General features: G+C 48.9%; 1 protein-coding gene across 1 annotated transcript in view; it reads right to left on the bottom strand.

The window, feature by feature from the left end:
- The window catches only part of LOC132585661 (SPARC-related modular calcium-binding protein 1-like), a 67,870-nt gene extending 54,423 nt beyond the window's left edge, over positions 1–13,447 (bottom strand). Inside the window, exon 1 of the mRNA XM_060257523.1 lies at positions 13,297–13,447. Coding sequence (XP_060113506.1) covers positions 13,297–13,368 — 72 coding nt within the window. The 5' untranslated portion in view covers positions 13,369–13,447. The remainder of the gene's footprint in view (positions 1–13,296) is intronic.
- Between the last annotated feature and the right edge of the window lie 13,546 nt (positions 13,448–26,993).

The following is a 26,993-nucleotide window of genomic DNA, read 5'->3' as shown; positions in this document are numbered from 1 at the left end:
CCTGTAGATATTAAATAGGATGAAAGTAGTTCACTGGCTAAGTATCTGCACAACAGGTTGCTTTTAAAGGCATGGGAAACACAGCCAGTAAAAAGCTGCAAGCCCCTCATAAATATCCTTTTTGGGATAACTGCAGAAAAGCTTGCATGAACTTCATATAACTTGAAATTAATTAATTAATTGCAATACAATTCTCTGCTACCTTTCACAGCAATTTCCCAGTGTTTCAACCAAAGAAAAGTATGAAAAATAGTTGTTGAAAGATTTTCTTGAAACCAAGCAACCTGGGTTGTAGCTTGAGGCAGGGTTCCAGTAGTAGCAGCTGAAGGAAGGGCCTACTAAATGTGTCAGCATATTTTGAGGCAGAGCGACTGCCAGGGCCCAGTGTGGGTGGAACACAGTGATGGCATTTCTGATGGCAATGGCAACAGCACTCCCACCTGCATACACTGGCCAGTGCTGTTGAGGAAGGGATGTGTACGTGGTGCAGGCAATTGAACATGGGCATTAGAAGTGCTTGCAAGCTGGAGAAGAATACACAAACAGATAGGTGCATTCAGGTGTAGAGGTGAAAAGAGAGGACCACCCACTTTCCACCCCATTTTGGCTCAGCATGAGTTTCAGAGATTTTTCTGAAAATGAATTTACTTCCAAAGAAGAGGCAGATTTGGAGGAGTGCCCTGGAAGTGACATCACAGGAAAAGGTGGAGTTTTGGTTCAGTGTGCCCCAGAAGTGACATCACTTGCTCCTTGACACCACAGGAAATTATATAATTCCTGTCTCCCGGCTCCACCCCCAAATTTTAGTGGGCCATGAAGGAGAAGTGTAAAAATAACTGGGCCATGGGAAAGAAAAGTTTGGGAAACCCTGCACTAGAATCCAACCTTCAAAGCGGCCATTTTCTTCAGGGGAGCTGATCTCTGCTAGCTGGGGATCAGTTGTAGAAGCAGGAAATCTCCAGGTCCCACCTGGAGGCTGGTAACATTAGTGACCTTGGACCAGTTCCCTCTGAACGCTCTCAGCCTACCTTGCAAAGTGCTAGTTGTAAGGAGAGGAAGGAAAGGTGATTGTAAACTGCACTGAAACTCCTTAAGGTGAAAGGAAAGGAAGGAAAGATCCCCTGTGCAAGCACCAGTTGTTTCTGACTCTGGGGTGATGTTGCTTTCACATTTTCATGGCAGACTTTTTACGGGATGGTTTGCCATTGCCTTCCCCAGTCATCTACACTTTCCCCCCAGCAAGCTGGGTACTCATTTTACCGACCTCAGAAGGATGGAAGGCTGAGTCAACCTGAGCCAGCTACCAGAAAACCCAGCTTCCACCAGAGATCGAACTCAGGTCTTGAGCAGAGCTTAGGACTGCAGTACTGCAGCTTTAACACTCTGTGCCACAGGGCTCTTTTAAGGTGAAAAGCAGGGTATAAAACCTACTCTTCTTCAGCTTATTCAGAACCAGCTTCATTGACTTTACCTTGCTTGCCTGGAGGAGATTTTTTAAACTCACCTTGGGCAAGTAGATGAGAACCTATTTGCAAGTCAGCTCTATTTCCACATCAGGAAAAACTTCACCATGCTCATTTCAGCCTGCCTAGCTGCTGTAAGAAGTATAGGAGGAGAGCCAGAAAAAAAAAATTTCACAGCTCTGCACACATACAATCCATGGGACATTTCTTTAAAAAATAAAAGAACCTGATATTTTGCCATAAGTAAATCAGAGTGAGAGAATACCTTTTCTCTTGTCCCATAACAGTAAAACATGTGGGCCCCTAATTGAATAGATTCAAGACAGAAAAAAAGGAAATACTTCGTCTCTCAACAAACAATTGAATTGCAGAATTCACTGCCAGTGCGGATAGAGTGATAGCCACAATTATAGGTGGCTGAGAAAAAGAGATAAGGCAGATTCCCAAAAGAGATGTCTCTCAAGATCTATTAGCCACAATTACTAAATAGAACCTCCAAGTTCAGAGACAGTGTATCTCAGGATGCCAGTTGCTAGGGGAAAGAACACCAGGGAAAGTTTTGGTCTCCAATCCCTGCTTTGTAGACCTTCCAGGATAGGGCAGCTAGTTCCAGGTTGGGAGATAGCTGGAGATTTTGAGGTTGGAGTCTGAGGAGGGTGCAGTTGGAGGGAGCTTCAGTGGGGTGCACAATGCCATAGAGTTCATCTCCCAAAGCAGCCATTTTCTCCAGGGGAATTGAACCCTGTTGCTTGGAGAGCAGCTGTAATCCCAGGAGATCTCCAGCTACTACCTGGAAGTTGGTACCCTATTCCAGGGGGAGCAGTTTGGCAGGTGTCTATGACTGGAAACTGGAGCAGAGGGGCTCGTAGTTCTGATCCAACACAGTTGATGGAACTTACGTTCTTACAGAAGAGTCTGTGAGTGGGAAGGGCCATGCAAATTAGAACAATTCTGCAAATCCCCTCCCTCCTGAGAATTCTGATGGTAGAACTTGAACTCCTGCCCTGTTTCTAGAGTAAGATCATTTCAAGGTGGGAGAGAGTAAGGTACAGATGCCAGGACTGGCATACATAAGAACATAAGAGAAGCCATGTTGGATCAAGCCAATGGTCCATTCAGTCCAACACTCTGTGTCACACAATGGCCAAAAAACCCAGGCGCCATCAGGAGGTCCATCAGTAGGGCCAAAAAGCTAGAAGCCATTCCACTGTGCCCCCCCCCAAGCAGAAAGAATACAGAGCATCACTGCCCCAGGTAGAGAGGTCCAACAATACACTGTAGCTAATAGCCACGGATGGACCTCTGCTCCATATGTTTATCCAATCCCCTCTTGAAGCTGTCTATGCCTGCAGCTGCCGCCACCTCCTGTGGCAGTGAATTCCATGTGTTAATCACCCTTTGGGTGAAGATATGTGGGTGCAAAAGGCAAACAGAATTCTCAGTTCTTGAAACTAGAGAGTCTGGTCGCTAGGTGCCCCCCTCTGTAACCAGGGGAGGAGCCAGAAGTGCGGCCTTGCAGCGTAAGACAGAGCAAAATTCGACTGGTCCATTGGCAGCCCTTCGGAAGGGTACAGTGAGGTCTCTATGGTTGCCAAATCTGAGCTGGGAAATACCTGGAGATATGGGGGTGGAGTCTGGGAAAGGAAGAAGAACTCTGGGGGGAGGAGGACAATGTAATAAAGTCCACCCTCCAAAGCAGCCATTTTCCCCCAGGGGACTGGTCCCTGTGGTCTGGAGACCAGATGTAATTTCGGGAGAAGTCCAGACTCCACCTGGGGGTTGATAACCAGGGAAGAAAGAGAGAAGGGAAATTGTGACATATATTGGGGACATCTAGAAAAGGAGGGATAGAGGTATTAGAAAGAGTCTGTGGTGGTAGAAAAGGGGAGGGGGGCTGCCACAGAACATCTGACACCCAGCCACATGAAACCCACTGAGATTCAGTCCAGCAGCCACTCCCAAGAAGGGGTCTCATCACTTCTTGGTCCCAGGCCCAGCTTTAGAAAGGTTGGCCTACGCCCCCCTCCTCCCAAAAAAAGTCAAATGCTTCCATTCTGGACTCACCTGAATGCCAAAGCTTAGCTTCCCAAACCATTTCCTTGTTTTCGTGCTCCAAAACCGCCAAACAAACCAATATAATAAACCAAAGACTTCCTCTGAGCAGGGACAGAGTGCCTTCTTGTTATTTCCAGAAACTGCAGTGTTATGGTAAAGCAGGTCATGTTGAAAGACGCATTTGGGGATTGAAAGAAATTACCTTCTCCCCTTCCCCTTGTCACCTTTCCCCCTAGCCCTGCATAAACAGCAAGTGTTGCCAAACAGCCAGAAAATGTTGCGACCTGCTCTCTACTTGGTTCTCATGTCTTTGCAGCAATCAGCTTTTCCATGGCTTCAAAGAGCTCCCAACCAGGGCTGGGCTGCTCAGGGCCTGGATTGGAGACTTTTAGCCCCCCCTCCCCCACAAGTCACCATAAGGCAAAAGAAAGACAGGACAGAAATATAATAAAGAGATCAACAAGCAAGCCACCGCTAAAAAGCACACCTACAGTAGCCAGTTGAAAAGATGGCAACCCTTTTAACACGAGCCTGAAACAAACATATTTCACCCCATGGCTTCCTCTCTGCGCCAGGGAAAGTTTCACCCCCTTAATTTCTGCATATGTTCCCTCTAAACTACAGAGTCAGTCAGTCAGTTTATTTACGGTCACAGACCAAGTGAAAAACAAGATTATAAAAGCTTCAACACAAAAGATAAAATCTATACTATGACAAGTATTCGGATGGACAATTGCCTTAATATGTTCAGTATAAAAACTACATCAAGATACAAGTTAAAACAGAAAATCTTAAAACCGAGAAGCAGTAAAACAAGTTTTTCTGATGCTATAACAGGCAGCACAGAATTTAGCAACAGCTTCGGAAATGAGCTGGTTTTCATCCGAAAGCATGAGATGAAGACATTCTGATTCCAGCAGCCCAGAATTTGCCCTTAATATTGGCTCTATATATTTCACACGGGCCTTTTTATAACAGGAACACCTAAGAATTATGTGCCAGGCCACGCAGGGGTGGCCAACAGTAGCTCTCCAGATGTTTTTTGCCTACAACTCCCATCAGCCCCAGCCATTGGCCATGCTGGCTGGGGCTGATGGGAGTTATAGGCAAAAAAAACATCTGGAGAGCTATCGTTGGCCACCCCTGGATTCAACTTCCCCTAAGCCACAGTGGCAAAGCCTTTGTGCAAAAGGGATCCCCTTATATCTGTCCTTGTGAGCAAAAATTCTACTTTGTGAGCTACTGATATTAAAGCTGTGAGCTACCGGCATTAAAGTGGCGAGCTACTGCGTACATTATTGTGCTCTGGGGCCATTTTTCCTGAGCGAAGACAAAAATGTGTGAGCTGGAGGCTAAGAACCTGTAAGCTAGCTCACACTAACTCAGCTTAGAGGGAACACTCAGGAGAATGTTTAGCATTTTTCTAGTTCGAAGAGGCAGCAACCCCAGCAGGGAAAAGGAATAATCTCAAAGGCTTACACAAACCACAATCTTCATACAAGCCACCTGAGCAGAGAGAGAGCCTGAGACCTGCCCAACCCAGGACTTTCCATTTGGCAGACTAAACCCTGAGTGTAATTCGTGTCCAGCTTACACCTGGGACCCAGCAGGGGGCAAATCCAAGGTCAGCGTCGGAGGGGTGATTCCCGTCAGACTCTCCATGGCCGCCAGGCCCTGCGATCCGATCCCCTCAGTATCGTTCCCATCTGTCACGTCGCAGAGAAGCCCTCCATGGTATTGATCTGTCCTCCCTTTGGCAAGGCTCCCAGCTGACTAATACCTATCTTTTTAAAGCCCCCAGAGAAGGGGTGACATCAGCCCATGGGTTTGGGATGGCCAGGCCAGATTAAATTTAGCTCCACATGGCGAGAGAGGGGGAACTAAATATGGATGTTGGTTGTTCCCCAGTTGGCAGACCCCTGTCATGGTTTGGAGCATGCAAAAGCAAACCCTATGGCTTACCGTCAGGGCACTTTCACACATACTAAATAGTGCAGTTTCAATCCAGTTCAACGACACATTTGCAAAATGCACTGAGAATGCTTTTGTTTGTTTGGTTGATCGATTGCAGCACCAAATTGTTTAAAACTGTTTATTTTAATGTTTAATGTAACTGTTTTTATTGTTATTCTATTATGTTTTGTGAGCCGCCCTGAGCCTGCCTTGGTGGGGAGAGCAGGATATAAATCATATAAACTAAATTTCTATCCCATCTTCCCTGCAAGGGAACTCAGGGAGGGTAACAGAGTAACTTGTAAGAAGGGGGGGTTGGTTTTTGTACCCCACTTCTCTACTGTTCTCTGCCCCGTGGCGCAGAGTGTTAAAGCTGCAGTACTGCAGTCCTAAACTCTGCTCACGACCTGAGTTCAATCCCCGGTGGAAGCTGGGTTTTCAGGTAGCTGGCTTGAGGTTGACTCAGCCTTCCATCCTTCCAAGGTCAGTAAAATGAGTACCCAGCTTGCTGGGGGGAAAGTGTAGATGACTGGGGAAGGCAATGGCAAACCACCCCATAAAAAATCTGCCATGAAAACATGAAAGCAACGTCACCCCAGAGTCAGAAATGACTAGTGCTTGCACAGGGGACCTTTCCTTTCCTTTCTCTACTGTTAGGCGTCTCAAAGTGGGTTACAATCTCCTTCTCTTCCTCTCCCCACAAGAGGCACCCTGTGAGGTAGGTGGGTCTGGGAGTGCTGTGATTGATTCAAGGTCACCCAGCAGCCTTCATGGGAGGTGCACGGAATCAAACCTGGTTCTCCCAGATCAGAGTCTGCTGCTGTTAACCACTACACCACACCAGCTCTTTTAGTGTGTGTGAAAGTGCCCAGACATTTATCCCAAGCACCTGGGTGCTGAAGGGATGGCTTGGTGGATCTGATACCAAAACTGGATCAAGGACAAAGAAATACGGCAGCCCTCTCATGGCCCTAGCAATGCCAGAGGGGGCCCCTCAGAATTGACCCGCGGCAGGCCATTTGGAGCCTTACAAATACCCCAGGGTAGCCTAGTATCATCAAATTTTATCTTGTAATGTTGTTTCTGATTTTGATACTTTATAATCTTATGATGACTAGCGCTGTATATTTGCTAAATGTTTATGCTAATTGTTGGAATTTTGGCTTAAGGTCTTTGAGAGCCAGTTTGGTGTAGTGGTTAAGTGTGCAGACTTTGATTCCCCACTCCTCCATTTCCCCCGGGTTTGATTCCCCACTCCTCCACTTGCAGCTGCTGGAATGGCCTTGAGTCAGCCATGGCTCTGGCAGAGGTTGTCCTTGAAAGGGCAGCTGCTATGAGAGCCCTCTCAGCCCCACTCACCTCGCAGGGTGTCTGTTGTGGGGGAGGAAGATAAAGGAGACTGTGAGCTACTCTGAGATTTGGAGTGGAGGTTCAGATATAAATCCAATATCATCTTCATCATCATCATCTTCATCTTATAATAAAAAGGATTGATTGATTGAAAGCACTGCTTAATGCTTGGATGGGAGACCACCAGGGAAGTTCATAGTCACTACACAAAGGGAGGCAACTGAAACCACCTCTGTTCATTTCTGTTTTCGCCTGGATGGCCCAGGCTAGCCTGATCTCGTCAGATCCCAGAAGCTAAGTAGGACAGGTTCTGGTTACTGCTTGGGTGGGAGACCACCAAGGAAGTCCAGGGTTGCTACGCAGAGGCAGGCAATGGCAAACCCCCTCTGTTTATATCTGCCCTGGCTAGCCCAGTCTTATCAGATCTTGGGAACTAAGCAAGATCAGCCCTGGTTAGTATTTGGATGGAAGACCACCTCTGCACACCTCTGGCCTTGAAAACCCCTTGGGGCTATCATAAGTTGGCTGAAACTGAACAGCACTTTCCCTGGTTCCAACACTGTTCTTCTTTGGGTCTTTGGCATCCTGGAAGGTATGCAGAGGGGGGGAATTCCAAAAGAACCCTCTTGGCGGGTTTCTGCATGAAACCACTTGCAAAACACCCCCAACATTCTGGCCCGAACAAATCAAGTTCTAACTGATGTGTACTAAGTGGCTCCCCCAAGCCTTCCCTCACCCTAGATCCAACTAACACAGCCCACGGAGGACTAGTTTGGTGTAGTGGTTAAGTGCGTGGACTCTAATCGGGGAAAACCGGGTTTGATTCCCCACTTCTCCTCCACATGCACCTGCTGAGTGACCTTGGGTCAGTTACAGTTCTAGAAAGTAGTACAGAAACCACCGGAAGCAATGAAATTCACATGTGAATGTGTCTAAATGTGTTTTAGTGCAAACTTAAAACAAAACAAAACTACAGAACACTGAGCTTTCAAGACACGAAATTTCCCCACACAGTCTTTCAATAGCCTTTGTGAATTGGCTTCCTTTGAGTAGACTCAGTTGTGGGTGAACGCTTTTCTCCTCAGTGTTTGACTCCTAATGATACGGAGACAGTAAGGAAGGAACTGCTTATGAAAGGACTCCTCACGGTTTCAATCACTTCACTTCATCAGCCTCCTTCTCCCGACATTACACGGAGCCTCAGCTCATTTCTTTCAGCATGGGTCTACGCATGCTCTCATCCCTTCTCCCGACATTACACGGAGCCTCAGCTCATTTCTTTCAGCATGGGTCTACGCATGCTCTCATCAGCTGTCTACTCAAAGGAAGCCGATTCACAAGGCTATTGAAAGACTGTGTGGGGAAATTTCATGTGTTGAAAGCTCAGTGTTCTGTAGTTTTGTTTTGTTTAAGTTTACACTAAAATGCATTTATACACGTTCACGTATAAATTTCATTGCTTCTGGTGGTTTCTCTGCTATTTACATTGATCACACCGGCTCCAGTTGTTTTAATTATTACAGTTCTTGAAAGATCTGCTCTCTCAAGAGCAGTTCTCAAACAAGCTCTCTCAGCCTCAGCTACCTCACAGGGTGTCTGTTGTGGGGAGGGGAAGGGAAAGGAGATTGTTAGCCGCTCTGAGACTGCAAGTGAAGGGCGGGGTAGAAACCCAATCTCTCCTCCTCTTCCTCTTCTTCTAGTTTTATATCACACAATAGAAAGAGTCCAGGAGGTAATGGCTGAAATCTTTGAGACCACCAATGGCTGAGAAAACAGCCCCCTGCGGAGCATCCTTTTCCTCTTGTAGCAGTGCCTTGGGTAGCGAGTTGACCTTGCAGCTGTGACAACCTTGCAAGAGCTCAGTTGCTCTACAAAGAGAGAGGAGCAACAGTAGCTCTGCAAGGGATAAGGACAGAACTTGGCAGGCAGAGCAGAAAAGAGGGAGGGCTTAACAAACAGTATGTTCAATTTCACCACAGGCTGACGCTGACCAAGAGCTTCAAAGGCCACTGTGCTCTCGGTTTTCAAACATCTGTAAATATATAAACCAGGCTCATTGGTTTTTACTGATGGCACAACTTCTAGCGAGGTGCCCAAAGAAACATGGAGAATGATGGCAGTCCTGAAGGCAAATCTTTTGCGGGAGGTTAAGTGACTTGGCCATGACCACAGCTGGAAGTTGGCGGCAGAGGAAAGGGGTTGTATTCGGGAGGGTTCTGTTTAAGAAGGGGCAGCCGCAGCTTCAGTGTTAAATGAGAAGGAGGGAGGAAAACCTGAACCCCTGTCAGTTAGAATTTGCTTTGCAGACCTTGCTCTCTGTGCCCACTGCCTGCCAAAGTGGGGCAGGTGGCAACCCTAGCCAGGGTTTTTTCAGTGGTGGCCCCTTACCTTTGGATAGTCCTTCCCCTTGAAGCACCAGGCCACAATGCTTCTTTTAACCCAAGCTAGGGGTTTTCATAAAGGTATAGCTGCAGTACTGCAGTCCAAGCTCTGCTCACAACCTGAATTCGGTCCCGGCGGAAGCTGGTTCAGGTAGCCGGCTCAAGATTGAGTCAGCCTTCCATCCTTCTGAGGTCAGTAAAATGAGGACCCAGCTTGCTGGGGGGAAAGTAGAGGACTGGGGAAGGCAAGGGCAAACCACCCCGTAAAAAGTCTGCCATGAAAACGTAATGCAACATCACCCCAGAGTCGGATATGACTGGTGCTTCCATACCTTTTTAAGGGTTTTCACATTTCCCAGCCAGTTTGGTGTAGTGGTTAAGTGTGTGGACTCTTATCTGGGAGAACTGGGTTTGATTCCCTATACCTCCACTTGCAGCTGCTGGAATAGCTGTGGGTCAGCCATAGCTCTCGCAGTGGTTGTCCTCGAAAGGACGGCTTCTGGGAGTGCTCTCTCAGCCCCACCTACCACACAGGGTGTCTGTTGTGGGGGAAGAAGATAAAGGAGACTGTGAGTCGCTCTGAGACTCTGATTCAGAGAGAAGGGTGGGGTTTAAATCTGCAGTTTTCTTCTTCTGTTTTCATGGTCAACTCCTAGTGCGGCTGTGTCATTTTACAATGGCCAGTGTTGCTTCCTGCCCTGATCAGGAAAACCCAGGCTAGTCAGATCTCAGAAGCTAAGAGGTTCGGTCCTGGTTAGTGGTTGGATGGGAGACCATCAAGGGTTGCTACATAGAGCCAAGACAATGGCAAAACCACCTCTGAACATCTTTTGCCTTAAAAACTCTACAGAGTCACTGTAAGTCACCACCAATGTTGTGTATTGCTGCTAAGGGCCCCCGCCTTGTTTCTAATGAATCAGAGAATCACAGAGTTGGAAAGGGCCATATAGGCCATCTAGTCCAACCCCCTGCTCAATGCAGGATCAGCCAAGAGCAGAGGTGGCCAAACTGTGGCTCAGGAGCCACACATGGCTCTTTCATACATAGTGTGACTCTTGAAGCCGCCACAACCCTATCGGCTAGTTTGGAGACGGCATTTTTCTCTTTAAGTCACTTCTTCAAGCCAAGCCAGATGGTGGCTTGGAGAATGCATTTAAAGTTGCTTTCTTTCCACCTCTCCTTCCCCCCCATCTTCCTGCCTTCCTGCTGGCTCTCAAACATCTGACATTCATGTCTTGCAGCTTTCAAAAATCTGACATTTATTCTATGCGGCTCTTATGTTAAGCATGTTTGGCCACCCCTAATTAGTCCAACCCCCTGCTCAATGCAGGATCAGCCTAGACTTGCAGGGGTGGCCAAACTTGCTTAACATAAGAGCCTCATAGAATATATGTCAGACATCTGAGAATCGCAAGACCTGGACGTCAGATGTCTGGGAGCCACAAGTCATGAACATCAGATGTTTGAGAGCTGTGAGACAAGGAAAGAAGGCAAAATAGATGGGGTGGGAGAAGGGAGGGAGAGGTGGAAAGAAAGCAACTTTAACTCTAAATGCATTCCCCAAGCTGGCTTGGTTTGGAGAAGTGATTTAAAGAGACAAATACCTTCTCCAAGCCAGCCAATAGGGCAGTGGGGGTTCCAAGAGCCACACAATATACGTGAAAGAGCCACATGTGGCTCCCGAGCCACAGTTTGGCCACTCCTGGCCTAGAGCATCCATGAGCAGTGTTTGTCCAGTCGCTGCTTCAAGACTGCCAGTGCTGAGGAGCTGACCACCTCCCTAGGGAGTGGATTCCACTCTTGGGACTGTAAATTCTTTACTGTAAAAAAGTTCTTCTTAATATCCAGCCAGTACCTTCCCATCCTTAATATAAAACCCATCATTGTGAGTGGTTTAGTATCAATGTTTTAAAATATTGTTTTCACAATTTTATTACATTGCATTTAACTTTCCCACCCAGTCTCCAGAAAGGTAATGTATCAACTTTGTAAATATATTAAAAGGGAGAGCAGACTTCCCCACCTCCAGCCCAGTACTTTGATCTACCAAAACCCTTGAAAGCGTCACCTGATGGATTTCTACCAGTTCAAAAACTGTTCAAGGTATAAGAGCCCTCCCTCCCCAAAAGAACTGGGAAAGGAAATCAGTCATAGAACACTTTGAGAAGCTCATCCCATGATCTGAAAAGGACCTTTCATGCAACCGCTCATTCTTTGGGTGTCTTGTGGTCAAAGCAAAGTTCTGGAATTCATTGCCAAACCTCAGCTCTTCTGCTCAGAAGCGGGTAGTTAAGCTTTTACTGGCAGACCCAAGCCAAACAGAGGGGTGTTTCGAGCCTGAAAAGTTGGGGGTGGGGGGGTTGCCCACTTTGGATAACCACCAAAGTGGCAACCGCATGCTAACTTCTAGACAAAACATTTAAAAAGTAGAATTTTCAAATCAGATTACAACTCACGTCAGTTCGTGCAGAGTGCACACATCTGGAATCGCAAAATTCACCTGTAAGATTCAGGTGTGCAGCAGAACAAAGTTGGGGTCCACTAGCACCTTGAAGATCAACAAAGTTTTATTCGGAGTTTTTGGGTGCATGCACACTTCTTCAGAGACCCGCAGATATGTTGCATGCACACAAATGCTTATACCCAGAATTAAACTTTGTTGGTTTTCAAAGTGCCACTGGATTCATACTTTATTCAGAGGAATAAATAAGTCAAGACACCTTGGTTAGGTTGGGGGCATTGCACACATCGCCTTCCCCTGCCTGCGCCCTTCACAGTCAACGATCATCCCCGCCGCCCCCCCCCGCCCCATTTCAAAGCGTGGGTGTTGCGATTCTCGGGTAGGAACTAGGTTCCCAGACGACTGCAGCAGGCGCTCTGCTCCGGGGGTGCCAAGCCCAATCCATGCTTGCTCAGGCCCCGGCTGCCAAAGCAAACGGGGCTGCCAAGGCCAAGCGCTGCCAGCTGCATGGGTTTGGCATTTTCAAAAGGGCAGGCCACCCGCCCCCTCCCCACCACGGCCCAGGAGATTCAGGTGCGCTCAGCAGGCAAAGGCACGTCGCAGCTAGTGTTCCCTCTAAGCTGAGTTAGTGTGAGCTAGCTCACATATTTTTGTCTTAGCTCAGGAAGGATGGCCCCAGAGAAAACTAATTTATGCAGGCGCTCACAACTTTAATGCCAGTGACTCTCAAGTTTAATGCCAGTGGCTCACAAAGTAGAATTTTTGCTCATAAGAACTCCACAGCTTAGACCAGGGGTGGCCAAACTTGCTTAATGTAAGAGCCACATAGAATAAGATGTTTGAGAGCCACAAGATGCGAAGGGCAGATGTTTGAGAGCCGCAAGACAGGAAGGAAAGGAAAAGGAAAGGTCCCCTGTGAAAGCACCAGTCGTTTTCGACTCTGGGGTGACGTTGCTTTCGCAGCGTTTTCACGGCAGACTTTTTACGGGGTGGTTTGCCACTGCCTTCCCCAGTCCTCTACACGTTCCCCCCAGCAAGCGGGGTACTCATTTGACCGACCTTGGAAGGATGGAAGGCTGAGTCAACCTGGAAACGGCTACCTGAAAACCCAGCTTCCACCGGGGATCGAACTCAGGTCATGAACAGAGTTTAGGACTGCAGTACTGCAGCTTTAACACTCTGCACCACGGGGCTCTTGACAGGAAGGCAGGCAGGAAGGCAAATAAATGGGGGAGAGAAGGAAACGTGGAAAGAAAGCAACTTTAAATGCATCCTCCAAGCCACCAACTGGCTTGGAGTAGTTATTTAAAGCGAGAAATGCCTTCTGCAAGCCAGCCAACAGGGCAGTGGAGGATTCAAGAGCCACACAATATGTGTTAAAGAGCCACAGTTTGGCCACCCCTGGCTTAGAGGGATCACTGCTTGAAGCCCCGCCGTGGCCAAGGTCAGGAGGAGACGTGCAAGAGGGGAGGAAGGGGCGACAGCAGCAGACCCCTCCCTTCCCAAATGTCCCCCTGGTTCGCCTCCCCAGTTTGCAGATCCGTGCAGAGAGCTGGCGCAAGAGGAGACCCTCCGGAGGATCTGGCGCCCTGCATTCCTCCCCTCCGCGTCCCCACTCTCTGCTTGCCCTTACCGGAGACGTGTCCCACCGCAGAGAGGCTGCCAGCTCCGGGACCGCCAGCAGCAGCCACAGCATGACGGGCATGGCGCGCCTCGGCCTCCCTCCCAGGTAGCGGCAGGGCGAGCTCCCGAAAGCACACGGGGGCCACGCACTGACCGCCGCCGGCGCCCGCGGAGCCTTATAAAAGCGGCGCAGCTCCCAGCCCTGCCTCGCCTCCTCCCTGCTCGCCGTGTCATTGCTCTTCCTCCCCCCCTCCGGCCCACCCAGGTGGTCCAACCCACGTGGAGCAACAACAGCTGGGGAGGCCACGCCCCCCGGAGAGGCCAAGCTCCGCCCCCTCCCCGCCTTCCCAAATTAAAAAAGCAAACATCGGCTGGAGGGGAAAGGCAGCTTTTGGCTGGAGCCCACAGCTGGCTTCAGCCCCTGGCAGAAGAGAGAAGGCAAGACTGGGAGAACACCAGCCTCTGCACATGCTCAGAGTGTTTGGAGCTCCCCCCCCCCCCCCCCCGCTCTGCAGTGTAGGGGGAAGTGCCTCCAAACAGAGCCCCAGACACTCCCCCCTAGAGCTCAGACTTGGGAAGCTATACAAGAATATCAAACAGTGCCTCAGAAAGGGATGCCAATCTCCAGGTGGGAGAAATCACAGCTCATTTCCAGACTAGAGATCAGTTCCCCTGGAGAAAAGGGATACTTTGGAGGGTGGTCTCTAGGGCACTGAACCCCACTGAGGTCCCCATCCTCCCCATGATCCATTCCCAAATCTCGAAGCGTTTCCCAAGCTGGATCTGGCACCCCTAGCCTCAGAGCATGTGCAGAGTGCAGGAGTGGTTCACACCTGCAAAAAGAACTCTAAAGGCTGGTACCCAGCGGCAGCTGGTCCTTTGCATAGCAAAATTCCTTGCAACTAGAGAATCATGCGCATTCCCCATTCCTAGGCATGGGTGCAGAAACTGGATAGTGAAGAAAGCTGACAAGAAGCAAAACGGATATGTGGCTCTGGAGGAGAGTTTCACAGGTTCTGTGGAGTGCCAAAAACAGATAAGCCGGTGGGTTCTAGACCAAATCACGCCTGACCTCTGCCTTGAAGCCAAAATGATCAAAATGAGGCTGTTGTACTTGATGAGAAGACAAAGACTCACAATCATGCTAGGAAGGCAACAGGAAAAGAGAAAGGGGTTAGATAAAAGTATGGAACAGAGGTCCATCAGTGGCTATTAGCCACAGTGTGACATAGAGTGTTGGACTGGATGGGCCATTGGCCTGATCCAACATGGCTTCTCTTATGTTCTAAAGACACAAAACATAAAAGGAGATGAATTAACTCCATTAAGGAAGCCACAAGGGCCCTCAGTTTGCAAGACCAGAGCAAGGCTGTTCACTATAACACATTTGGGAGGTCATGAAGTCACAGAATAGCCATAAATCAGAAGCAACTTGATGGTAGAATCACAGAATCATAGAGTTGGAAGGGATCTCCAGAGTCATCTAGTCCAACTCCTTGCACAATGCAAGAAACTCACAAATACCTCCCCCTAAGTTCGCAGCTGTAGTAAAGCTGCAGTACTGCAATCCACTCTGCTCACAACCAGATTCGATCCCGGGGAAAGCTGGATTCAGTTAGCCGGCTCCAGGTTGACTCAACCTTCCACCCTTCCGAGATCAGTCAAATGAGTACCCAGTTTGCTGAGGGCGGGGGGGGGGGGGGGGGGGTTGGAAGTGTAGATGACTGGGGAAGGCAAAGGCAAACCACCTCGTAAAAAGTCTGCCGTGAAAATGTTGTGATGCAACTGTCACCCCAAAGTCGGAAATGACTGGTGCTTGCACAGGGGACTACCTTTACCTTTTTAAATTCACAAGATCTTCATTGCTGTCAGATGGCCTCTGTTTAAAACCTCCAAGGAAGGAGAGCCCACCACCTCCTGAGGAAGCCTGTTCCACTAAGGAACCACTCTAACTTCTCTCTCTCACACAAACACACGCATGCGCGTATGTCAAGTCAGTTCCTCCTTTACTTGCTTTCCTGGTCTTTTCTATGTAGGAAATATTTAACATGAGAAAAGCACTCCCAAATATGGTGCTTCTCCACAGTTGGAAATGGTGCCCACCTATTCTACAACACCAGGCCTCTGCCAGCACATTCCTTGGCATGCACAAACTGGGCCCTTGCTCCTTATGGCACTGCTTGCCTGCACTAGGTATTGGGGCATACACAATAAAGAAGGAACAAGGAGACCCTCAGTCACTGGATAAAAGAGGATCAGCCTTCATTGGTTTCCATTTATACCCTGCCTTTCCACCCAATGGGGAACCAAGATAGATCATATTGTTTTCCACTTCTCCATTTTATTCTCACGACAGCCCTGTGAGGCAGGTTAGGACGGGTGTATATGCCAGTCTCCAGGTGGGGCCAACCAGTTACTCAGAAGGGCCAACAAACAAGATACTGAAGCTATGGTTCTTCCTTAGACGGTGCCTCCCAGAACTGGTATTCAGAGGATATAGGGATATCAAACAGTGCTCCGGACAGGGATGACAGCCTCCAGGTGGGACTTGGAGATCTCCTGAAGTTACAGCTCATTTCCAGACTACAGAGATCAGTTTCCCTGGAGGAAAGGGATGCTTTGGAGGGTGTTCTCTAGGGCACTGAACCCCACTGAGGTTTCCATCATCCCCACAACATTCCTAAAAGAATGCAGAACATGAATGAAAAATGCATTTTGAATTGTTTTAATTCCACTATTGTTGCCCCATGGAAGGAGTTTTTAGGTGATTACTCTGCCTTTAAACTGGCTAAAGTTTGAAAAAACTACTCCTCTTATTTATCCTTCCAAGGTCGGTCAAATGAGTACCCAGCTTGCTGGGGGGGAAGTGTAGAGGACTGGGGAAGGCAAAGGCAAACCACCCCATAAAAAGTCTGCCGTGAAAACGTTCTGAAAGCAACATCACCCCAGAGTCGAAAACGACTGGTGCTTGCACAGGGGACTATCTTGACCTTTTATTATAAGGTAGGAAGGGCAAGCCAGTTTCCTATTTAAAACCCAGCCATTAACCCTGCTTGAGAAGCGGCAAAATACTTCTTTTTAATTTTTTTTAAAAATATCTCTTTTTGTTCTTTATTACAGCAACATTCCAGATTTTTTTTAAAAAGAAGACCAAAAGCAGACCGGTAAAACTTAGAAATCTGTAGCACCGCTGCATCAAATCTACCCCTACTGTTTAATCAACTAAAGACAAGCTGATTAACCCATTGCCCTGCTCAGCAGCTTGACTTCCTTGGAAGACCACTTCGAGACAAAGGTGGAGGGGGTCCGGGATACAACTCTCCCCCCCTCTCCGAAGCAGGTTGCCCCTCCTTGCACAGCTCTTGCTTTGCCCCTGGGTGGGCAGCGGGCTCCAGGTTCCAGTTGCTGACATCCGACCAACAGACAGAAGTGCTTCGAAGCCAGCAACTCCACATTTGTAATTGTCAGATGGAATTAGGAATGCCAACCTGCAGGTGGGACCTGGGATTACAACTATCTCCAGACTACAGCGATCAATTTTCCTGGAGAAAAAAGATACTTCGGAGGGTAGACTTGGTGTAGTGCAGGGGTGGCCAACGGTAGCTCTCCAGATGTTTTTTTGCCTACAACTCCCATCAGCCCCAGCCAGCATGGCCAATGGCTGGGGGTGATGGGAGTTGTAGGCAAAAAACATCTGGAGAGCTACCGTTGGCCACGTCTGGCTTTAGTGGTTTGGTGTAGTGGTTAAGTGTGCAGACTCTTATCCAGGAGAACGGGGTTTGATTCCCCACTCCTCCACTTACAGCTGCTGGCACAGCCTTGGGTTAACCATAGCTATCGCAGTTGTCCTTGAAAGGGCAGCTGCTGTGAGAGCCCTCTCAGCCCCACCCACCTCAGGGCGTCTGTTGTGGAGGGAGAAGATACAGGAGATTGTAAACTGCTCTGAATCTCTGATTCAGAGAGAAGGGCGGGGTATAAATCTGCAGTCGTCTTCTTCCTTTCCTCCTCCTCGGCATTGCACTCCACTAAGGCCCCTGTTCCCCCAGGCTCTACCCCTAAACCTCTAGGAGTTTCCCAGCCTGGATCTGGCAATCCTATGGGCTCCCATCCCCTGCCAGTGGCCAGCTGGAATCCCTCCCCCCCCCCCCCGAAAGTAGCTGCTGGTCTCCTCATGGCACGTGGGGGGTATTCCACATGGCTGGGGTTCCAGGGAAGTGGGGAGGAGGTAGTGAGAGAGTAGCTACTTGCTGCTCCCTTCCCTGACAAGCTCCTGGACACCTGTTCGGGTTGAGTTGTATGGAACAGAAAGGGAAGCCCCGGAGCACAGCCACAAAAGAGGGGTGTTGGCCCAGTGAGGGCTGCACCAGAGACCTGCCTGCACATGAATCTTCTGGCTCCGTGGATCCTCACTGGGAATCAGTGACTTGAAAGGGGACAACACGCCAACATGAAAGCTTCTCTTGCTCACATTCTAAGACTCCGGCATCCTCTCTCTCTCCCCCTCCTGGCTCAGGGGGACACACCTGCGAGGGTTACAAGATGAATCGCAGCCTGAACTCCTGGGATGAGGTTTCAAAGAGGGAAGCACACTGCTCCAGCTCCCAAGGGTGGGGCGGTCTATAGGCAGGGTGCAGTGACAGCAAAGAAGAAGGAGAAGAAGGAGGAGGAGGAAAAGGAGGGGGAGAAGGAGGAGGAGGAGAAGAAGGAGGAGGAGGAAAAGGAGGGGGAGAAGGAGGAGGAGGAGAAGGAGAAGGAAAAGGAGGAGGAGAAGAATTGTAGATTTATACCCCGCCCTTCTCTCTGAATCGGAGACTCAGAGTGGCTTACAATCTCCTATATCTTCTCCCCCCACAACAGACACCCTGTGAGGTGGGTGGGGCTGAGAGGGCTCTCACAGCAGCTGCCCTTTCAAGGACAACCTCTGCCAAAGCTACGGCTGACCCAAGGCCATTCCAGCAGCTGCAAGTGGAGGAGTGGGGAATCAAACCCGGTTCTCCCATATAAGAGAGCTATGGCTGACCCAAGGCCATTCCAGTACGTGCAAGTGGAGGAGGGGGGAATCAAACCCAGTTCTCCCAGACAAGAGAGCTCTGGCTGACCCAAGGCCATTCCAGTACGTGCAAGTGGAGGAGTGGGGAATCAAACCCGGTTCTCCCATATAAGAGAGCTATGGCTGACCCAAGGCCATTCCAGTACGTGCAAGTGGAGGAGTGGGGAATCAAACACGGTTATCACAGATAAGAGAGCTATGGCTGACCCAAGGCCATTCCAGTACGTGCAAGTGGAGGAGGGGGGAATCAAACCCAGTTCTCCCAGACAAGAGAGCTCTGGCTGACCCAAGGCCATTCCAGCAGCTGCAAGTGGAGGAGTGGGGAATCAAACCCGGTTCTCCCAGATAAGAGTCTGCACACTTACCACCACACCAAACTGGCTCTCTCAAAGCTTGTCTTGCCACTGTGCTGGGTGTCCTGTGCTGGGGGGAGTGTTCTGCCAGGCCCCTAGTCCCAACTAGGGTTGCCAATCCCCAGGTGGGGCAGGAGATCCCCCGGTTTGGAGGCCCTCCCCCTGCTTCAGGGTCATCAGAAAGCGGGAAGGGGGAGGGAAATGTCTGCAGGGCACTCCATTATTCCCTGTGGAGACTGATTCCCCTAGGGTATAATGGATAATTGATCTGCTGTTATCTGGGGCTCTGGGGGGGCTGTTTTTTGAGGTAGAGGCACCCAAGTTTCAGCATAGCATCCGGCACCTCTCCTCAAAACACCCTCCAAGTTTCAAAAAGATTGCATCAGGGGGTCCAATTCTATGAGCCCCAAAAGAAGGTGCCTCTATCCATTATTTCCAATGGAGGGAATGCATTTAATACTTGTGGAGTCCCTTTAAGTGTGATGGCCAGAATTCCCTGTGGAGTTCAGTTATGCTTGTCACAACCTTGCTCCTGGCTCCATTCCCAACATTTCCTGGCTCCATCCCCAAAGTCCCCAGATATTTCTTGAATTGGACTTGGCAACCGTAGTCCCAACCAACTCCCTTCTTTGTACCAGGCTGAAGCTGGTTCTTTCTGGAGCACTTTGCTCAAAACCCAAGCAGTGGCTCTTGCAGAGCATAGTCTCCTGGGGCTGTCCAAGACTTCATTCTATTAGCTGGACTCTTGGGAACAATGCTAATGTTTTGTTGTTGGTTTGGAGAATAAAGGAAGTGAGAACTGCAAATCAGGACCCAAGAACCAGCCATATGACGTACGGCCTCCTCCCACCCCTGACCTAGATAGCCCAGGTAAGCCTGATCTCCTCAGATCTCAGAAGCTACACAAGATCAACTCTGGCAAGTACTTGGAAGTGAGACCTCCTTGGAATACCTGCAGTCAGGAGGACGGGGGCAGGCTTTATTCAGCCACCTCTCTGAATATCCTCTAGGCCCCCAACAGGGGTCAGTCACCAGAGGTCACCATGACTACTAGGTAAGGTTGCCAGCCTCCAGGTGAGGACTGGAGATCTCCCGCTTCTACAACTGATCTCTAGCTGGCAAAGATCAGCTCCGCTGAAGAAAATGGTGGAGGGTGAACTCTATGGCATGCTGAGGCCCCTCCCCTCCCCAAACTCTCCCCTTTCCTGGATCCACCCCCAAAGTTTCCAGGTATTTTCCAACACAGAGCAGGCAACCCTACTTCTATGTGTGTGTGCACCTGGAATCATAGAGTTGGAATGGACCTCCAGGGCCATCTGGTCCAACCCCCCGCACAATGCAGGAAATTTACAGGTACTTCCCCCTTCACAGAATCAGCATTGCTGTCATCTAGCCTCTGTTTAAAAACCTCCAAGGAAGGAGAGCCCACCACCTCCTGAGGAAGCCTGTTCCACTGAGGAACTGCTCTAACGGTCAGGAAGTTCTTCCTAATGTTGAGCTGGAAACTCTTTGGATTTAATTTCAACCCGTTGGTTCTGGTCCGATCTTCTGGAGCCACAGAAAACAATTCCATGCCATCCTCTATATGACAGCCCTTCAAGTACTTGAAGATGGTGATCATATCACCTCTAGCCACCTCCTCTCCAGGCTAAACGTCCCCAGCTCCTTCAACGTTTCTTCGTAGAACTTGGTCTCCAGACCCCTCACCATCTTTGTTGCCCTCCTCTGGACCCATTCCAGCTTGTCTATATCCTTAAAATGTGGTGCCCAAAACTGAACACAATACACCAGGTGAGGTCTTATCAGAACAGAGTAAAATGATACCATCACTTCATGTGATCTGGGCACTAGACTTCTGTTGATACAGCCCAAAATTGCATTTGCCTTTTTAGCCACTGCATCATACTGTTGACTCATGTTCAGATTATGGTCCACTAAGACCCCTAGATCCTTTTCTCACAGACTACTGCCAAGATAAGTCTCCCCCATCCTATAACCATGCATTGGATTTTCCCTACCAAAATGCAGAACTTTACATTTATCCCTGTTAAAATTCATTTTATTGGTTTCAGCCCAGTTTTCTAGCCTGTCAAAATCATCTTGTATCCTGTTTCTGTCTCCTATTGTATTTGCAACCCCTCCCAATTTAGTATCATCTGCAAATTTAATAAACATTCCCTCTGTTTCCTCATCCAAACATATGCAGACACACATACATAACACCCCCTACAAAATAATAATAATAAAGAGGACAGCCTTCTCCCTTAGGAGCCTACCTGTTCACTCCATTCATCTTTGGAGGCCCTGCATCAGATGGCCCTTGGCAGTCTGAGAGCCAGTTTGGTGTAGTGGTTAAGCGTGTGGACTCTAACCTGAGAGAACCGGGTTTGATTCCCTACTCCTCCACTTGCACCTGCTAGCATGGCCTTGGGTCAGCCATGGCTCTGGCAGAGGTTGTCCTTGAAAGGGCGGCTTATGGGAGAGCTCTCTCAGCCCCACCTGCTTCACAGTGTGTCTGTTGTGGGGGAGGAAGATAAAGGAGATTGTAAGCTGCTTGGAGACTCTGAGTGGAGGGCGGGATATAAATCCAATTTCTCCTCCTCCTCCACCTCTTCTTCTTCTCCTCCTTTCCTCCTTCTCCATGGGTGGCAAGTCAGGAAAGGGCTTGCTTGGCCACGATATCAAAACTTTGGGAATCTCTCCTCAGAGAGAGTTGGCTGTCTCCCTCTAGCATTGTCTTTCACTAGTGGGTGAAGCTTTTTATTTTGTTTTGTTTGGCACATCCCCAATAACATTCATTGGCCCTCTTCCCTGGTTCTGGTATTGTTTGTGTATTTTTGTTGAATTATTTGACATTTTAAAATGTTTTAAAATTGTTTTTAAACCTTCTGCTGTTTTTATGGGTGCTGTCTGGGGAGCCTGACCAGATGGAGAGACATAAGAACATCAGAAGAGCCTTGCTGGATCAGACCAGGGAGGGTCCATCTAGTCCAACTTCCTGTCTCACACGGAGGCCAATCAGTTCCTCTGGAGGGCAAACAACAGGGCACAGAGGCCGAGGCCTTTCCCTGAAAAGAACATCAGAAGAGCCCTGCTGGATCAGACCAGTGAGGGTCCATCTAGCCCAGCATCTTGTCTCACACAGTAGCCAACCAGTTCCTCTGGAGGGCCAACAACAGGGCATAGGCTGAGGACTTCATAAGAATATCAGAAGAGCCCTGCTGGATCAGACCAGTGGTCCCTCTAGTCTAGCAGTGGCCAGCCAGTTCCTCTGGAGGTCCAAAAACAGGGCATAAAGGCTGAGGTCTTTGCCTGAGGTTGCCTCCTAGCTCTGGGATTCAGAGGATCGGTGCCTCTGAATGTGGAGGCTCCTCATCTAGCAGTCATTGATAGACTTATCCTCCAGCACCCTAATCATCTTGGTTGCTTGCCCTCCTCTGTACTTTTTCCAACTCTGCAGTCTCCTTTTTGGAATAACAGCAGCAGTTTAACATGAAATGCAGACCTCCACCCCCACCCCACACAGTTTGCACTGCTTCCAGATAAGTAAACCAACGTTCACCTTACTTGCTCTGCCCCCAGCCAAATCTTGCTATACCAACACACTGTCAATGCTAAAATCTAACAGTCCCATTTGAGATTCAAGTGCCAACTGTGCGAACAGGGCAACAGCACTGGATCCCCCTACCAGGAACAAGAGAGCCAATTTGGTGTAGTGGTTAAGCGTGCAGACTCTTATCTGGGAAACCAGGTTTGATTCCCCATTCCTCCACTTGCAGCTGCTGGAATGGCCTTGGGTCAGCCATAGCTTTTGTAGGAGTTGTCCTTGAAAAGGCAGCTGCTGTGAGAGCCCTCTCAGCCCCACCCACCTCATAGGGTGTCTATTGTGTTTGGGAATGGGGAGGTAAAGGAGACTGTGAGCCGATCTGAGATTCTGTGTATAGGGTGGGATATAAATCCAATATCTTCTTCGAGCCAGTTTGGTGTAGTGGTTAAGTGTGCAGACTCTTATCTGGGACAACCGGGTTTGATTCCCCACTCCTCCACTTGCACCTGCTGGAATGGCCTTGGGTCAGCCATAGCTCTCGCAGAGCTGTCCTTGAAAGGGCAGCTAGTGTGAGAGCCCTCTCAGCCCCACCCACCTCACAGGGTGTCTGTTGTCGCGGGGAGAAGATATAGGAGATTGTAAGCCGTAGGAATGTATGGCTGTGAGAGCTGGACCATAAGGAAGGCCAAGCACAGAAGATGCTTTTGAGATGTGGTGCTGGAGAAGAATCTTGAGAGTCGCTTGGACTGCAAGAAGATCCAATCAGTCAGTCCTAAGGGAAATCAACCCAGACTGTTCCCTGGAAGATCAGATGCTGAAGCTAAAGCTCAAATACTTTGGCCACCCAATGAGAAGGGAGCACTCCCTGGAGAAGATCCTGATGCTGGGAAAGACAGAAGGCAAAAGCAGAAGGGGATGGCAAAAGATGAGATGGCTGGACGGTGTTACTGATGCAACAAACACGAATCTGAGCAGACTTCGGAGGATGGTGGAAGACAGGAGGGCCTGGCGTGACTTTGTCCATGGGGTCGCAAAGAGTCAGACTCGACGGTGCGACTGAACAACAACAACAACAAGCTGCTCTGAGACCGATTCAGAGAGAAGGGTGGGGTATAAACCTGCAGTCTTCTTCTTCCTCTTCTTCTTGACTAGGCAAAAGAAAGTGGGAATAGAACTCAACTGGCCTTTCGTTGGGGTGGGGCCCCCTCAGTATTCCCCTTCATGAAAACTATTTGCTGGATGGAGCTGATCCTTCTGTCTTTCATGTGCAGCACCCAGCACTTTCTCTTGTTGGTGAGGGAAGTGACAATGTGGTGGTTGCATAAGGGAAAAGGTGTACTGCCCTCTGCTGGGTGGATGTGGATCTTGCTAGGCGCACAGCTTAAAAACAATTAGATTTGAGAGACCAACAAAAGTTTCAAAAGCTTATACCCTGAAATACTCTTTGGTCTCTAAGGTCTCTACTGGACTCTAATTGTTCTACTGCAGACCAACACAGTGACCCTCTAAAAGTATATTAAAAAACACACACACACAATCCACGGGAAGCAGATTTGTGAGTGGACATAAGGAAAGTGTAGAGGGAGTGGAAGGAAGAGATCAGCTTAGAGCCAGCCAGTAAGTTAAAGCAAATTACTGACCTAAGTTTCGCCAGGAACTGCCTGATTTTCAGTTTGCCAGAGCTGCTGAGTCATCCTAATTAACAGCTGGGCTGGAGGAGGCAAAGAGGAGTCAGTGGGTCAACTTCTTCTCTCGGCCTCCAAGATAAAACCAAGCAGGAGGAAAAGGGGTTTTTTTATTGCGTGTTCTGCCGACCTGTCCCTGAAGTTTGAATTTATTTGATTTAAATTGTCTTGTTATGGTTTGTAGACCTCTGAGAGCATTCTGAATTTCTTTGCCTTGTTAACGACGGGCATTTGAGGTCTCTTGGGTTTCCCTTCACCAATAAAGTACCTTTTGCCTTACCTGTTGGGAGTCTGAACAGCTGAACAAGCCTCCCAGCAAGAGACCTACGCCTGAAATCCTACAGGGAGGAATAATAGACTCATAGACTTGAAGGGACCTCCAGGGTCATCTAGTCCAACCCCCTGCACCATGTAGGAACTTCACAAATACCTCCCTCACACACATACGTCCCCAGTGTCTCCTGCTCCTTGCTCAGAAGATGGCAGAAACCTCCAGCATCCCTGGCCAAAGCGGCCTGGAGAAAAATTTCTGACTGACCCAAAGCGGCAATCAGCATTCCCCTGGGCAGTGTAAGAAAGGACCATGAGGACAAAACACTGACACAGCCCTTCCTGCCCTCCTTCTCATGATCTGCCCAGTTCACTGAATCAGCATTGCTGTCAGGTAGCCCTCTAGCCTCTGCTTGAGGACCTTCACAAAAGGAGAGCTCACCTTACATCTAAGTAAGTAGGATCCTGTTATGTAATTTTTGCACCACTTCATATGTCAAGACTTCTACTGGGCTTCAGTTCTTTCAGGCTGGTTCCAGACTTCTTCAGACCTAATGCACAGAGACCCTCTGAAACTATCTTTAGAATCTATTCACAGAAAGCAGATAGGTGTGTGCAAATAAGGAAAGTGCAGAGAGAGGAAGCGTAGAATCATAGTTGGAAGGGATCTCCAGGGTCGTCTAGTCCACCCCCCTGCACATGACCAGAAGATGCCAAAACCTCCAGGAGCCCTTGACAAACTGGCCTGGAGAAAAAAAAAATCTGACTGACCCCAAAGTGGCCATCAGCATTTTTCTGGGCATGTAAGAAAGTGCCACGACTATACCAACTCACTAGGTCTAATTCACCTTGAGCCCCTGTAAGAAAGGCAGACTATAAATATCGTAAGTAATAATGAATAAAATAAAACTGGCCCAGCAAAGTCACTCAACTGTTCCCTCTGTTTTCCCTCCTGGCCTTGGGTATCTAATCTGAATTGAGAGTGGGGCGGAGGGGGGTGCATGAAGACTATGACAGGCCTTGGACAAGATGGAGGGTGGGGCACCCGTGAGGTTCTGCAGTGCTGCACACCCCAGCTTTCTCCAAGCCCTGTGATGGAGCGCTGTAACTGAAGACCAGCAATGTCCAAGTGGTGAACTCACCAGCAACTGACACCAAGGCTTGCCACGACTGGGTCTCACGATCCAGACTTGGAAACATTGCTTTTCTTCCCGCCTTCATTTTTTTAAAAATTGTGTAACATCTGCCTAATGAAGAGTTCTACAGAACTGGAAAGCTTGAGCAATGTTTTGTGTCGTTTGAGCTGGCCTCAATAAAAAGGTATTTTGTTTCTTTTCCAGGGAAAGAGAAGGCCAAGGCTGCCAACGGCAAAAGAAGAATTGGTTTTATACCCTGCCCTTCACTACCCGAAGGAGTCTCACTTACAAGCACCTTCCCTTCCTCTCCCAACAGACAGACACTGGCTGTGAGGTAGGTGGGGCTGAGAGAACATCTCTGAGAGTACTGTGACTGACCCAAGGTCACCCAGCTGGCTGCATGTGGAAGAGGAGTGGGGAATCAAACCCAGATCTCCAGATTAGAGTCTGCCACTCTTAACCATGGCTGGCTCTATACCAGGGGTGGCCAACGGTAGCTCTCCAAAAGTTTTTTGCCTACAACTCCCATCAGCCCCAGCCATCAGCCATGGGAGTTGTAGGCAAAAAACATCTGGAGAGCTACCGTTTGGCCACCCCTGCTCTATGCTAAACTGACCAGATTTTGAAGCAGAAGAGATCCCTCAATAAAATTTGGCAGAAACACATTTGCAGATATGTTTTATTTTTCTCTCCGCCATTGATTTACAAGCCACATTAGGGTAGAGGAAAGATTGCTCCGGACACTATGAGAGCAATTCGATGCAGGTCTACTCAGAATCCTACTTGGCTCTACTGAATGGAGTTTACTCCCAGGAAAGTATTCTTAGGATTGCACTGTAAAGGACCAAACATTGCTTTGCTTGCTTTAAAGATGAATTCTGCGGACTTAAGAGGGAAAACTCGTGTGTGTTTTTTGAGGGGGGAAACACAGAGGTTCTCAAAATGCCAAATTCTGCTCCAAGATCAAACCCAGCACTCACTCCACAGTTCTGCAGGGCCTGATCAAATGCATGTTGTAAAGTTTGTGTTTGGAGTTTCCAATTTTTTTTTAACCCCTGAACCTCCAACAGATGTCTGCTTAGGCCCTCTGAGGGACCTTATGAACAAGAGGGAGGGAGCAAGCGAAGCTGACCCCTGACCAGGCTTCCTCATATACCTCCCCCTCACAACAGGGGTTGTGACCAGAGCCTTCCCTGAACCTGCCATAGATTCTTTAAAGAGCCCAGGCCAGAATGCTAGTCAACTGGCCAGCAAGACATATGAACATATGAAGCTGCCTTCCTTCTACTGAATCAGACCCTCGGTCCATCAAAGTCAGTATTGTCTACTCAGGCAGCGGCTCTCCAGGGTCTCAAGTTGAGGTTTTTCATGCCTACTTGCGTGGACCCTTTTTAGTTGGAGATGCCAGGGATTGAACCTGGGACCTTCTGCTTACCAAGCAGTTGCTCTAAAACTGAGCCACAGCCCCATTCATGGCTCTCCAGGGTCTCAAGTTGAGGTTTTTCATGCCTACTTGCGTGGACCCTTTTTAGTTGGAGATGCCAGGGATTGAACCTGGGACCTTCTGCTTACCAAGCAGATGCTCTACCCCTGAGCCACAGCCCCATTCATGGCTCTCCAGGGTCTCAAGCTGAGGTTTTTCACGTTGACTTGCCTGGACCCTTTT

The sequence above is a fragment of the Heteronotia binoei genome, chromosome 17, assembly GCF_032191835.1.
Source record: "Heteronotia binoei isolate CCM8104 ecotype False Entrance Well chromosome 17, APGP_CSIRO_Hbin_v1, whole genome shotgun sequence".
In the NCBI taxonomy this organism is placed as follows: Eukaryota; Metazoa; Chordata; class Lepidosauria; order Squamata; family Gekkonidae; genus Heteronotia; species Heteronotia binoei.
This window is presented reverse-complemented; position numbering and strand designations above follow the sequence as displayed.